General features: G+C 40.1%; 1 protein-coding gene across 1 annotated transcript in view; it reads right to left on the bottom strand.

The window, feature by feature from the left end:
• Window positions 1-10,708: 10,708 nt before the first annotated feature.
• The window catches only part of CSNK2A1 (casein kinase 2 alpha 1), a 44,494-nt gene continuing 39,738 nt past the window's right edge, over window positions 10,709-15,464 (bottom strand). Inside the window, exons 11-13 of the mRNA XM_011380105.2 lie at window positions 14,958-15,106; window positions 13,855-13,941; window positions 10,709-12,129 (exon numbers count right to left, since the gene is read on the bottom strand). Of these exons, the coding sequence (XP_011378407.1) occupies window positions 12,014-12,129; window positions 13,855-13,941; window positions 14,958-15,106 (352 nt within the window). The 3' untranslated portion in view covers window positions 10,709-12,013. The remainder of the gene's footprint in view (window positions 12,130-13,854; window positions 13,942-14,957; window positions 15,107-15,464) is intronic.

The raw sequence follows: 15,464 nt of genomic DNA, 5'->3' as shown, positions 1-15,464 counted from the left end.
GGACTATAGAGCGCGGGGCTCTTGAATGTGTTCAGGACCAGATTTTAGCATTTTCTTTTGCTTTTCTTATTTCTAAAATGATACTGATGATAAAAAGTACTGAACTCAGAGTTATTGGGAAAGTGCTTAGAATACTACCAGGCATATAGCAACTAAACAATTACGAGCTCTTATTTTTGCTAGGGATTTTACCTCCTGTCATACTTGGCGACTTCAGGGTTTTATCAGAATCATCGTATACGGCTTCGCAGGTTGTGCACTGCATAACGCCAGGCGGCGCAGTTCACAGAGAGGATTACGTGAGCAGTACCCCACTTTGTGTTGTACAAAACTGGCCACTCATCCAAAATGAGAATCTGTCTTATCAGGTCTTTGACCACCTTCTCATCTCAATGACAGTCCTTGTCTCTAACTGTCCACTCATTCCCTAGGTCACACCCCTATTGTTGTGGCCAGAAACTGCCCCACCTGCCAAATCTCCAATGTGTCTACCCCATCTCCCCTGCCAAGTGCCCGTGACTCTGGTTTACCGGATGACCCCTACCGTAACAGTTCTTTATTCTCCCAAGACCTCCAGCCCACAGGCCCCATTAATATTGGCCCCTTTGGTTTCATGCCCACATAGTTCAATCCAGGTTCCAAGGTCTACCATTGCATTGTAAACCCTTTTAAAGAAAGGTCCTCTGGGTAGCTTTCATGAGTAGAAAGATTACTCTGAAATTAATTTGATTTTTTAAACTAATATTCAATTTATTAAATTAGAAATCCCAAAATTGAATTCTTACTTAATTGAACTGACAAATTTTACAATCCGTTCATAAATCTAGTAAATTTTAATAGTCATTTCATTGGTCCCATTAATAAACTTGGTTAAATTTCTCTGAAGATTTAAAACTGCATTTATAAATTTAATAATTCACTTTCCTTTAAGCATCACAATTTGCTAACAAAGCCTTTTGAGTCCTTATGTAATTCTCGTAAATGAAATACTTATATGTTGAATCATGAGTTCTTTTAAATGTTAATACAAATTTAATAATAAAACTTAAAATAACGTCTAAACTATTATGCAAATACATATTTGTAATTAGTACCACGAGAATCTGTTGGAATTCTCAAAATTATTTTAAATATTATAAGAATTTAAAGAACCACATTTACATAGATCGCCTATGTAATGCAAAAATATAAGCACTGGGAGTTTAAAACAATTTTAGTCATTATTCTAAATCACATTTGAAGTTAAAAGATGCTTATTGCCCGAAGAAAGAATTGTTATCCCAATTTGGGAGTAAAATGCTCAAGCACTTTGGGGTATTTATTTCCTTCTGTCACTGTGCTGGCCCATGTGTCAGCTAATTCTTGCATGTACTAGTGATGGGACAGTGACCTGCTTGCCTCTTCACCATCGCAGCTCTAGGGATAAATAGTGCATGGTCACTGTGAAGCTTGGGCAACTCTCATCCTCCATAAAACAAGGAAGTGGCTGGCTCTCAGGAAAAGGAGAGTGTCAAGCTACTGACAAGTGCTCAGCAAGATGAACAAGGTATCTCATGGAGATAACCAGTTCTTGTCTTAGGCTGATGGTACCCCATCTTCTGGGAAGTACATTGCCTAATTGCAGTTCATCACCATGGAGCTCTAAATGTCAGCATGATCAGGAATGCCAGTCATTTTGCCTCCTAATTCCTTATGCCCACTCTTTTTGAAAAGAGCTCTCGGTGGCAGATTAGAATTTCAGAAAGCCTTCCTGGGTCAATAGAAACAAGCCTGATTCGAGCATTATGATGGTCATGCCCATTGCCCTGTAGCTTGTGTTTGAAGCCTGTAGGTGAGACAGAGGCTGCTGAGCTGGTTTGCCATGGAACCCAGGACACTGAGAAGCATAAAGATCTTGTAAGACCCCAAATCACAAACATGGAGACAACTAAACCTATTTGTTTGCTCAAAAAATATTCATAGTCCTTACACAAACCAGGCCCGTGCTGGGACCCAACATAATGTTTTAGTCTTTGCTCTCCTGGACAGCTCAGGTTGGTAGAGAAAATGGACTCTTCAGCTTATAAGAAGTGACAAGTACTAGGAAAGGAGGAATTTTAGAGGGCTGTAAAAATCCAAAGAGGAGCACCAATCACACACAGGGGCAGGAGAGGGCGACGAAGGAAAATTTTCTGGGGTAGTTATTTCTAAGCTTATATACGGGATCTGTAGCAAGCACTGTCAGTTGATGTACAGAAGGGTGTTTTAGGCTAATAGCACAGGCACTGTCATGAAGCCAAGTGAAAGCAGATCAGTATAGAAACTGGAAGTGCTTTAGTGTTTTTACATCACAATATGAAAGAGAAAACGGACTTTCATACTAACGAGGGCAGAGAAGTGTGCAAGGGCAGGACCTCTTAAACCATACTCAAGAGTCTGGACTAGGTGGAGTCAGCAGGGTGGAATTAAAGAATTTTAGCATTAAATGTAGTCTCTGAAGTAATTTAAATTAATCCTCATTTCCAATATAAGACTCACTTCCACTTACCCATACAAATGTTTATGGAGCACCAAACCTGTGTGTGCCAGGCTGTAAGCTGGGATGTAGAGTGACAAATATTGCTCAGGCTCTTATGGAGGAGAGGAGGAGACAAGACCAAATGAAGAGGTGAGAAAGGACAACTTGTAAATCTGGGAGAACATGTTAAATCTCAGAAACCAAGAAATTAATGATTAATGTAGGAAATGGGGGCATCAGTTAGTTCTGTGGTAGGCGGAATGCTAAGATGGTACCCACGATTCTCACTCTGTGGTGTACATGCTTGCATAATCCCTTCCCCCTGAGTGTGGGCAACACTTGGATGATGGGATCTCTCTTGTGATTAGGTGATGTTATAAGGCAAAGATGAAGGGATTCTGCTTCTGCAGATGTAACGAGGGTCCCTAATCTGTCGACTCTGAAACAGTCATAAGTGAGATTGGCCTGGGTAGACCTAATCAGGAGAGTCCTTTAAAAGAAGGTGTACATATTCCCTGAAAGAGAAATTCAAAACAGCAGAGATATTCTCCTGTTGGCCTCCAAGAAGTGAACTTTCATGTTGTAGAGAGGGCCACAATGGTGGGCAGCCTCTAGGAGCGGTGGTGGGCCTCAGTCCTACACCAAAAGGAACTGAATTTGGCCAACAGTACGCTTGGAAGAGGGCAGAGAGCCTCAGTTGAGATCATGGCCTTGGCTGACAATTTCATTTAGCCTGGTGAGACCCTGAGCCAAGGATCTGGCTAACCTATACTTGGATGTTTGAACCACAGAAACTGAGAAAATTAAAATTTATGGTATTTTGTTACACAGCCAAGTGACTGCAAGTCTCACCCTCAAAAAGTTCAGGCAAAGACAGGCTCTCATAACTGAAAAGTTCTTGCCCTTCTGCATTCTCTCCCCATCTGTTGCCCCACCTCTTCATGTTGACTGTATTCTCCCACAGGCCTGGGGCCCTGACAGCTCCAGATCTCACCATACTTTCTACATCACACCCTGCGAAATACAGCTGAATCATCTTTGCCCCAGTATTCTCAAGGAAAGTCTTGACATTTCTTACTGGCTGACAGTTATCACGTGCCTAGGCCTGAATCTTATGCTCCACCATTGATCCAGGAGTGTAGCCCTGTCCGAAATTCTAGGGCTGAGAAAGAGGGGGAAGAGATTAATTTTAGTGATTGCCCTCAGATTTAAACACTCATCTTTAACAAGTTTGTCTTCAAATAATATCCTGCTTCATGTATAGTATGTCTAAAGACCTTAATAGGAGATTCTCGTCTCCTCCCCTCAGTTCATGCTGTCATACACTTTACTTTCCTCTAAAATCCCCTCTTCCCACTGCCTACCCAGCCTCACACTTGCAACCACCTGACTACATTTTATTGCTACATATTAGTTTGCACTTTCTAGAATTTTATATGAATGCATTCACAGAGTATGGAGTCATTTTGGTCTGGCTTTCGGTCAGCAAAATTTTAAGGTTGATACATGTAGCATGTATCTTTTTTTATTGCTCATATTTCATATGGTTATACAATTCATTTATACACATGCTATACATATACAATTAATTGCTAATATTTTTGCTTTAGACCCGGGGTTAGCAAAGAATGGCTCATCAGTAAGAACAATTTTTACAATTTTAAATGATTGGGAAAATCAAAAGTAGATTAATGGTACATAAAATTATATGAAATCCAAATCTCAGCCCATAGTTTTATTGAAACATAGTCATGCTCATTTATCTATTGTCCAAGACTGCTTTCATGCTACAACAGTAGAGTTGAGCAGTTCCAAGAGAGGACTCACAAACCTAAAATATATGCTCCATTACAGAAAGTTTGCCGACCTATTTTAGACTTATTTTTTAAGGTAATTAAAAATTCCTTTTCATTTATTCCACTTCCAGTGTTAATTTTGTTGTGTAGATCCACGTTTGCATTTTTTTCCCCAAAAACTTAATATTTCTTATATGTCTCCTGGCAATGTATTTCCTTAGTTTTTCTTTTGTCTAAGAAAGGCTGGATTTCTCTTTCATCGTGAGAGATATTTTCACTGGATATGATTCTGGGTTGACAGGTTTCTTTTTTTTAAGACTAGTCATTCCATTGTCTTCTAGCCTGAATGGTTTCTATAATTCTTAGCTTCCTCCGTAATGTGTTACTTTATTCTCTGGGCTGCCTGTAGATTTTGTTTTCACATTTCAAATATATGCCTAATTGTGTGTAAAAGTTTATTCTGCTTGGTGTTCTTTGAGCTCCTTGGATCTGTGGCATAGTGTCCATTCTCAATTCTGGAAAACTCCCAAGCTTTATTTCTTCAAATATTTCTTTGCTCGTGTGATTTCATTTGGCCTCTTGTGCTCCAGTAACCCACCATAACAAGAGCATGCTCCAGGCTATTGTTGACGCTTCAGCATGGGACCCAGAGGATCCACATGGAGCAAACCTGAGTCCCATTAACAGTTGCCCAGCCCAGTCTAGCCCAACCAAGCCTCAAGTAGGGCTCTTGGCTGAACCCAGTTTAGATCAGTTGAACTACAGTTGACCTAGAGATCTGTGTGAGGATACTTTTGTTGAAAAGACCAGAGAGCAAAATCAAGAGAAAGAAAAAGTTTCTCTATAATGACTGGCTAGAAACTTGGACAGACTCCTGGCAGCACAGTGATGGAATGGCAGTCCAAGAAGCAGAACTGAGCCAGGAGACATGGGTTCTGATGCTAGGTATCGGCCCTGGCAGCTTGAACTTGCTGAGGGGTAGGCCTCTTCCTGGCCAGCACTAACAACCCCTCCTCTGGGAAGGTTTCTCTGACCATTTTCCCTTCCTCAAGATTTCAGGCCTCCTTTCTTCTATCGAGTTCTTCTGTGACATCTAGTTTAGTCTTAACTCCCAGATGCAAATACAGTTAAGGGTCTGAGGTTGTCTCCTACTTCCCAGGGTCATTTAAACCCTAGCCCCTCCAAGTCTGGTGTCTTGGGGGCTACTGTGACTTCAAAATCTACTTACCTTCAGGATGAATTCTGTCTTCTGCCACCTGGGAATTTCCATTTCTTTCTTTGAAATTGGCTATTTATTTGAAAGTAAATTGTTATTTTAGTCAGCATTCTCATGAATTTGAAGACGGTGGGTACCTGTATGAGTTAGCAGTCTACCATGTTAACTGGCAATCCGATTTTTTCCTGGGAAACTTATTTTTTTACACAGTTGAAATGATCCCATATACACAATTTTGTTTCCTGCCTTTCTATTTGAAAAGAACATATTTCCCCATGGGTTTGTGTCAATATCTCTTTCGATCTCTAGCATTTAGCACAGGGCTACCAGGGCCATGGACGCCAACGAATTTGTGTCAAAGGGCATCTTAGACAGATGAACTCTGGAAAGACCTCTCAAAAGGGTGAGTGCATAAGGAACCCTGGGTTGAGAGGATGAATTGAGTGGGGAACAGAATGAAGTATACATCAAAGTATGGAGAGCCATAGGTATTTGGACTTCTTCATAGGAAATTCACTGTAGAGTTCTCAGAACTGCTCAACACACAGAAGCAAGCCTTTCTAGATTAAGTCTACAAATATTTGACTCTGACTCACAGGGTGGGATGAGGAAACCACTTGCCAGCTGTTGCTTTTCCTTTCTCTCATTTAAGGAGCCAAGAAAATGCTGCCGAAGCAGGTGATGCAAGAAGGGAGCTGACTCAGAAATACTCAATTTCCTCAGGAACTTCTCCAAGAAACAGATTGGCCACCCTATAAACTCCCACCTGGAGGTACCTGGGGGAGAGCTTCTTACACTGAGGCCACTAAGAATCCCTGGTGATTATGGCTACAGGGAGGCAAATCCAGATTGTAGTTTGCTACAGTGCAAGAGTACTGGCTTTTAGCAGAGAAATTAAAAATTCAGAGGAGATGGGGTGATAGAATCTTAGAGAAAAAGAGGGTGCGGGGAACAGGGCAATGCAAATTAGAAACTTGACTTGCATCTGAAAAAACCATTATATTTAATACATGGATTTTTTCTTCTAGAACAAGAGACATGACTGCCATCTACTGTAAAATTGTAGGAATAAACATACGAATCTATAGTATCACTGTAGATGTGGCATCTTTTTCTGCATACAATCTGCACAACTATACAATTCCGAGTGGAAATGAACACGTAGTCCAACTCTACTGTCAGACACTGTGCTGGGTACTTTCCAAACGTTTTATCGCCTAATCTGAACGACCATCCTACAAAACAGGTATTTACACCTCATTTTACAGATGAAGAAAATATGAGGACCTCTAGGGCAGAGAGGAAGAGGACACGATCAAGAAAGGACAAAAGGGGTTTCATATGAATTGGTAATATAGACTCAACTTGGGTGGTAGGTATATGGGTGTGTTACAGCTTCTTTATAACTAGGTACATGTCTAAAATGTTTTACAATAATAATTTAAGTTACTTGTGAAGATTCAGAGAGGTTAAGTAACTGATCCAAAACCACACACCAGACAGAACACTGATTAGAACCAAGACATTTACAGTTCTACCAGGTTGCTTCTCTGAAGCAGCTACTTTTAGCACAGAATCATAGTAAAGTTATACAATCTAGAAAGTACTTGTCTACATTAGGACTGACTCCAGAATCAGATTATCTTGTGATACCCTCTATATCTATATAACTGTTCTAGGCAGAGAATAGTCTGAATTTCATATTATAGACAAGCAGATATGGTGGAAAGCAGATATTTTAGCATCTTGGTCTACTAAATTGGTCGGGATTATTGCTTAGCCTTCAGTCACTTAAAATTTCACCAAGGGCTCATTAAACATTTTCTTATCACGTTAATTCAGTCTGGGGGCCTGTGGCTTATAATTACAGCTACAAATCCTAAGGGCAAGGTTTTTCTAATCTTGAGACGCTCTTATGCAACAATACTCCCATCAACTTATTGTGTGGTGGGAAGAGAGGAGGTGGAAGTAGGAGTGAAGGATAAAATTACTATTTATTGAGCATCTATTATGAGTCTGGTGTGGTACTAAGCATTGTCCTTGTACTACTCCATTCGATCCTCAGGTATACCAGCCCATTTTAAAAAAAGGTATTTGTAAGGATCCACAGATTAATAAGATGTACAAACTCTTCAGGGAGTTTACATGCAGGTGGGGGGAGAGACAAATCAACAAAATAACACAATAAAAGCATGCCACCAACAATTAGCCACAGTCCCTAAATCTGAGGCACAAGGGAGGAAGAATTACCAGCAGGGAGGTAGGCAAAGACTGATGTTTCAACAGCTACCCAAATCCAATTCTAATCTTGAGAGAGAATCTGCTGATGGGAATCTGAAGGCAGTGGTGACAGAACTAGATTTTTCAAGAGATGCTCACTAAGTTCTAATTATAACCACACCTGATAATAGGTGAAACAAGATGAAATTTAAAGACTGAGAGGAAATTAAAATTCCCCAAGTAGGTCAACCAATCTCCAATTTTCTCTACTAGTTTGGGGCTATAGTAATTAGTCATTCCCTGAAGATCTAATTTTACAAAATATATTCCTATCTCTAATAGGTCCACTCTAAAAATTTAATCTTCCTCTCTCTCATGTATAAAATGAAAATAAATGTTAGAAATTAAAGTTCGTGTAAGTTCTATAGGCATTTCAGATACAAGATATTACACAATGAATGGTTCCTTTTATCTAAATCATACTTTTCATCTCCCAATATTAGCATCATGTACATGCCAGAAGATAATATGCAGTGAAGATTTAAAGGAAACTAGAAATTTGGGATAACAGCATTTCCTGATATTGATTTTTAAAACTTTTAAATGAAAAAGAATACATGGCAATTCCAGTGTATACTTTTGTAGAATTTACAAATTTTGCATTGATAAGCGAGTAAACTCAGTTTCACCTCTTTTACCAGCCCTCTTGAAAGTTTCTACTTAAGCTGCCAAATATGCTCCCATAAGCCTACCAGCACACCTTCATTCCAGGCCAAGGTGCCTGCAGGGCTAGGGGTATCTCCGAAGTAGACCTTTCACAGGACTTCCCGCCATTCACTCAACACTGGTCTTTTCTGCTGCGAACAAGCTATTTCTATAAACCTTTTCATTTAAGCACCAAACCTTCTAAAATCAATGTCAGAGCTGAAAAGGAACTCAGAAGACAACTCACCTAGTCTGCCCCTGACTGAAAACAGAGGTTATGAGAGATCCAAGGGAGAGATTATGCTGTGAATTACTAGCCAAGTCAGGACCAAGAACTAATCCTCCATAACAGGGAGCCAAGGGAATTAGGTTTATCAAGAGCATAAGAGGTGCCAGACATTTAACATTTAGTTCAATCCCAAGGAAGCAGTGGCCCTATTTGACAGATGATGAAACAGAGTCAGAAGTTAAGTAATTTGCCAAGTACATGACAAGGGCAGGAATGAAACCAGTCCTGTTCAGCAACATCATGCTCTCGTCACTGTATCTCGATGTCAAAAACTCCCAGACTTCAGTGCTCCTCGATCAATCTTAAGCCATCCCACTACACATCTCCATCAACCCAATATTAAATTCAAAGTACATAAGAACTAAGCCATCTATCACACACGGTGTCGGTTGGAGAAGCATACTGCTCACGCTGCAGGGACATTTCATTTGTTTAAATGTTTTTATTTAAAAAAAAAAAAAAAAAAAATTAAAGACCTTCATGGCACAACTTCTTCCCAGCACAGTTGTTTTAGTTTTACCAATTACAATACAATTACAACCAATAAATCAAGAGGGGGAGGGGGAACTTCTGACTTCAATCTTAAAAAAAGAGGGGTGGGGGGGGCGCACTTCAAACAAAGTTAAAAAATACTTAAAAAACCTTTCGGAGTAATTGCCAACACAACTGTCTTATACTGGCATTCCATTTCCTGCCATCTGGTCAGTGCAGACACAAGTAGTGCTGAGAAATAAAGTGTCCCAATACAAGGTATACAGATGAGGTAATTTACAACAACACATAAGTTGTTACTCTGTAAACCCTTGCCCCGCCCCCCAACAAATGGGTCTTTTTTTCATGCTTATGCAGTGACTCCTTAAGTAGCATTTTAAAAACTTCTATTTATTTAAAAAGGCTCTTGGGTGGCATTTCAGAGTCCTCTGCATTCACTTTCAGTTTCCTGCAAGGTCTGATGCCTGTTAGGAGATCCAGCTGTTTGCAGCTCTCCACATCAGCCTCTACTACACCTAGAGTCTCTGAGCTACAAGGATAGGATGTGAAGTCTTTGATTTATAACCCTCCTCCCCATCTCAAAAGAAAGAATTTATTAGTCATAAGTGTCGTGTTCAAATCACAATCCAGTGCAAACGTAATTACAAATTGCACCTCTGGCACATCTGGTGCTTTTAGCTTCTGCACAAATTCAACATGGTAACCCTCACAGCATTCTAGGGCATAAAAGGGTCAAGAACAATACATATCCACGGTTAAGTGGCCAAAAGGAAGAAAATTACCCTGCCACACAATCAGAATGTTTTCCTTATTGTTGAGAAGCATTATAACGAAAGGAGGCTTTAGCTTCCTCTAAAGCTCACCATTATATTCACTAAAGCCATCACCTTGATAAAGTTACTATAGCCAAGATGGGATACAAAGTTAGATAAATTCATTAAATTCAACTTCTCAAATAATTATGTTTATCTATGATGCCTAGGTGAGAAAGGCTTATGATTCTATAAAGGTAAGAGAATGGGGAACTAAGACTTTAGGTCTTAAATTATGTTGGAAGAATTTTTCCTAGTCCCCACAAGCAGCTACTGTAATGAAATAACAGGAGAAAATACAGAGCTGATGGTTTTGCTATTGTGCTTAAAAAACTAGGCTTCCTCAGTGAAGCACCTGATAAACTTAGGTGGTTGGATTAGTGGAAAATCCACTTTACACACACACAAACACACAAAAACTGGTGACTTTTTCCATCCCCAATCCCTGCACTGCTGAGACAAAATAAGTTTTATGGCAAAGGATCCTTAATCCCCAGAGACGCTTTGGCTTGTGGTGCTTTTTTAAGGCCTCTCTGCCCTGCCCAGTACCATGGGTTGAACGAGGAGTGTATAAAAATGGGAGCTTTAGGAAGCCTCCATGGTACAGGGCTGCAGGCCCCTCAGATGTGAACGTGAGACACCCACCCAGCGAGACCTTTACACAGGGAACTTAAATCTAACCTTGATAAATAAAACCAAACGTTTATTTACACCAAAGAATTCCAACACTGGATCTTTCACATATGAAGGACAAAGTATTATATATATACACACAGCAAGGGGTGGCAGGGCTGTAACAAGAGAGTTTATAGTTTTCCCACAATTACAGGTCTACCATTTCAGTTTCACTGGAGACAGTGGCCCTGCTCCTACCTCTCAGATACATTTACAAGACCGAGGGGCAGGTCCTTCTCACTGGATGGCAAGTGACAGAAGGGAAAGGTAGGAGGAAAAGAAGGTAAAAGCTTAAAATGAAACAGTGTGGCCACATCTTCCATTAGCTCCCAGAGTTGCTAGCATGAAACCTATATAGACAATGTTTTTTTAATTTTGTAAAAAGCAATAAGTTATGCCCAGTAACTAACTGAATTCAAAATGGCCAAGTCAAAGAAAACTGAAAAAGATTTTGCCTTCCCCCTCCTACCAACTATAAGAGCATGTTGGGAGATGAAAGGGGAGAGGACCAAGGTAAGAAACCTGGGAGGAAAGGTTATTAAAATTTTAAACTAAATTGAGACTAAACTTATAAGTGAGTTGGATTTAGGGTTAGGTCAGTAAGACATGATTCATACTGAACAGAAGTTTTCAGGACCTGTCTGCACTTTGGGTAGATTTTCAGCATCTCAATGTAACTAAGACATTTCCACTAGATTCACCAGGACAACCCCATTGAAGCACTTTTAAAGTGATGTAAGTGATTAGCAGGACACTGCTCTTATAGGTTGAGTTTTCCCTTCCTCCTTTCTTCCCACCTCCCTTCAAGAAGCTATATTTTTGTAATCTCTGGAGAAGAGCATGAGATACAAACCCCCAAAGTGGGATGGTGGGGGAGCAATGGTGGTCATGGGAAGAGATCTCCACCCAAATGCAGCAGCTGGGATTGAGGCTGGTTTATCTTTGTTCTTTAGTGATGAGAAAGTGAATTTGGAAGGAGAAAAAATTTGTCCGTGAAATACTCCACCTGCAGGTAATTTTTCAGGGAATACCCTGAGTTATGAAAAGTTCGAGTTAAAAAGAAAAAAAAGAAAAAAAGAAAAAAAAAAAGAAAAGTTCGAGTTAAAAAGAAAAAAAAGAAAAAAAGAAAAAAAAAAAAGAAAATCAGCCTATTATAATTTTTTTTATGACTGAACTACTATAAATCCACAAGCAACGGTTCAGACACGGTGCTTCTTAAGTATTTCACCCCTCCCCACCAGGCGCAAGCTGCATCAAGGAGAGAGTGGACTCCCCCACCTCTGCTCAGGCATCAGGAGACAGAAGGGGCCATTACTGCTGAGCGCCAGCGGCAGCCGGAACAGGCATCCCAAGGGGATTGGCAGCAGCAATCACTGGTGAGCCTGCCAGAGGTCCGAGGGGTGAAGGGGTTGGCACTGAAGAAATCCCTGAAAGAAAACATCTGACAGTGAACCAGAGAAGCAACCGCGGAAATCGTAGTCCCCAGTTTTTCACAGCACCTACCTCAAGAGCAACACAAAAATTCTTTTCGTTGAAGGCATCTCCTTGGCTAGATTTTTATAAATTAAACTAATTTCAAATTAAATCCTCACAAATTAAAATGGCAAATTCTAATAAATTTAGGAGACAGGTAAAGAAATTACGCTTGGAGAGTTTAAGCAGTTTGTCCAAGGTACACAGCTAGTAAGTGGCAACTATGCTTGGATTCCAATCTAGGTCTATCTAGGGCAGAACTGCCCAACCAAACTTTCTGCTCTGTAATCTGTGCTAACATGGTGGTCATTAGCCACACGTGGCTAACAAGTACTTGAAATGTGGCTAGTGCCAATAAAGAACTAATTTTTATATTGTATTATATTTTAATTGATTTAAATTTTAATTGATTTAAATAGCCACATGTGGCTAGTCACTACTACTATTCTAAACAGCAGATGGCTGGAGTCAAAGCTCATGTACACCATGCTGCCGGCTAAAAATTCAAAATCACTAGAAGTCATTTTCAGTGGAGAAAGGAGCATTTCCCATCTCTAAGCTAAAATAGTATTTTAGAATTTATTTCCATTTGGTTTCTTCCACCTATGTGATGATCAGAATTACCTACTGCCTTCAATAAGCCAGTTATTCAATTTTCAAAATGTTGTATTTTTTGAACAGGCACTATATCCAAAAAGTCCAAAAGAGTACACAGTGAAAAATCTCCCTTGTCCTGTCACTTGGCTAACTTACGGTACAATTTCTGGGGTGTATCCTCCCAGAAATATCTTACACATACATATGAATAAGAATATTCATATAAGAATCATAAATAAGAGTATTATATACTTTTGCCCACTCCTAGTCTTGGACATGGTTCTGCATCTTGCTTATTTCATTACACATTAACCCTAAAGTTGGAGCCAGAAAAAAATATGTAACATTTACTCATTCTTTTCTAAGGCTATATAGCATTCTACTGAATTGTTGTCCTGTAATTTATTTAACCAGTTCCCTGAGAGCTGTCTTCAGTGTTTTGCTGTCATAAATAAGGCTACGATGAGTAACCTTGGATGTACATCATTTTGCACACAGGCAAGATACCCAGAGAATAAATTCTAGAAGGCAGCTAGTTCTTTAAAAAAGAGTTGGGAAAACAGCAATTCTTTGAGGGTGTCTGAGTAAATGCCCTCACTATCACAGTGTACCCACGTGGATGTTGCCTACATGTATAACTCTTAGAAGATGGGCCTATAGTTTCTTTTGAATAATTGTACAGTCTGTACAAAAATCTTGCTTTAATTCATAATGACTCAATCATAATGAAAAATAATTTCATTTAAACCTTTACAATTTACTAGGAACACTGTAATTGTTCTGGGAAAAAAAAATCATTTTTAACCACATATATAGCCATGTCTTTCTGTGAGAAATTACTGGGATTCTGGTCTAGAAGAGGCTGTCGATACCCTACTCAAGGCAGTGTCACTGAAGTATACCACGTGTCAAAAGCATTCTGAAACCTGGTGGAAAGAGCCACACGGGTCAGTATGTTAATAAGGTAATCATTACAGAGAAGAGGAAGTCCACAAACCAGGCCACAGAAACCAAAACTAGGAAGAATAATTGACTTCTGCCTTTTTTCTTTTTTTAAAAAGGAAGTTTACCGATGAACTGACCTGACATCATATTGGCGCTGCTGACAGGTGTACTACCCCCTGGCATGCTAGATGAACCCATTCGAGCCTGGTCTTTCACAACAGTGTCTAAAAAAAGAGACAGAAAGGTTAGGTTCTGTTATACTTAACAATTAAACTAACGGACTTAAAGTAATCACCCTCATTCTTTGCATTTTATTTATAATCTGCATTATTCTCAGAACTAAGGTGGCAACTACCAGACAAATAATAAAAAATAGAATTATCTTTCCTGTCAAACCATGGTAAGGCAACCTCTTAAACTAAATGGTAGGAAGATGAGGTAGAGCTCATTTAAAACAAAACTGATCCCATTAGGCCTTAATGAGACAACAGGATCTAACCTGGCCTAGACAATGATATATTATCAGAGTGAACTTGTCTTACTGCCATCCACAACTCAGCTGGTCAAGCATGGTGCCAAATAGGCCAAAACTATAGGGTTGTGCAAATTAGTGCTATGACCATAGACTATACTCTCCATCTCACTTGGCCTGTCAGTCTGCTTCAGGTATAGAAGACTGGGTAAGAGTATAATCAATTCACTACAAAACCATCCCACCATTGCCTAAAGAACAATCTAACATAGAAGCTAACATTACAGTGAGGATAGAGTGGGTCTAAGTGACATTTTCACCCAAGAAAGCGCAGTTAGCTACACTCACAAACCTAGGTCAAGGTGTTCATATAGTTAAGATTTTCAAGCCTCCTTGGCTCTCTCTAATAAATGATTACCAGAAATAGGACAGATAAGGGCTGTTTGTTATAATCCAACCACTCCAGACTAGCCCCTGGGAAGTGTCACCCACACAGTAAGAAAAGCAGTTTATTTAGGAGAGATCACGTATCAGGTGCTCTGTAACACAAGAATCCTTCCTACAATTCTGCAACAGAGTTGCTATCACCGTCCTCATTTGAAGAAACCAAGGTTCATCATGGGTGAAGTGCCGCAAGCTAGGCAGAATTGATTCCAACTGTTCTGTAGGACTGTAGGCTCAGAGCTTTCTTCACAGCTTATATTCTCCTTTGCCTTGTACAGTCTGCTGGGCAAGCCTGCACAGGCTCTGTGGATCAGTTGGACTCACAGAAATAGGGGTGCTCCATGGCCTCTCTTGCAGTGAGCCGTGACTGGTGGTCGTATCGCAGCAGCTTGTCCAGGAAATCCAAGGCCTCGGGGCTGACAAGGTGCTGGTTTTCACTGTGGACGAAGCGCTCCCATCGCTTACGGGAATGTCTGCAGAGTCAAAAGGGGAATGAGAAACAAACTAAAGGGCAGAGAAGCCCAACATTTCACTCCTCATTTTCCTTAGTGGCTGGGAGCCCAGCCAATAGCAGAGAGAGATCAAAACTCAAGAGAGTAGTCTTATACCACTCTGCCACTAGGGAGACAACAAAGCTAATTGGAGAGATTGGAAACAGGAGTGTTGCAGAAAAGGGAAATCTGGGTCTTGACAATTTTATGAAAATATAATTCAGGTTACTTTGCAGGACTGAATGCTTCTACACAGTGAGGAGGGTCAGGTGGCTGGGCTAATCAGACCTCTTTCCCATCCCCACATACATTCTTGGTATCTCTGCCATTTGGCCAGCAA

This window comes from Pteropus vampyrus, unplaced genomic scaffold, assembly GCF_000151845.1.
Source record: "Pteropus vampyrus isolate Shadow unplaced genomic scaffold, Pvam_2.0 Scaffold388, whole genome shotgun sequence".
NCBI lineage: Eukaryota > Metazoa > Chordata > Mammalia > Chiroptera > Pteropodidae > Pteropus > Pteropus vampyrus.
Note: the sequence above shows the minus strand (reverse complement) of the source record. Positions and strands in the feature narration are given on the sequence as shown.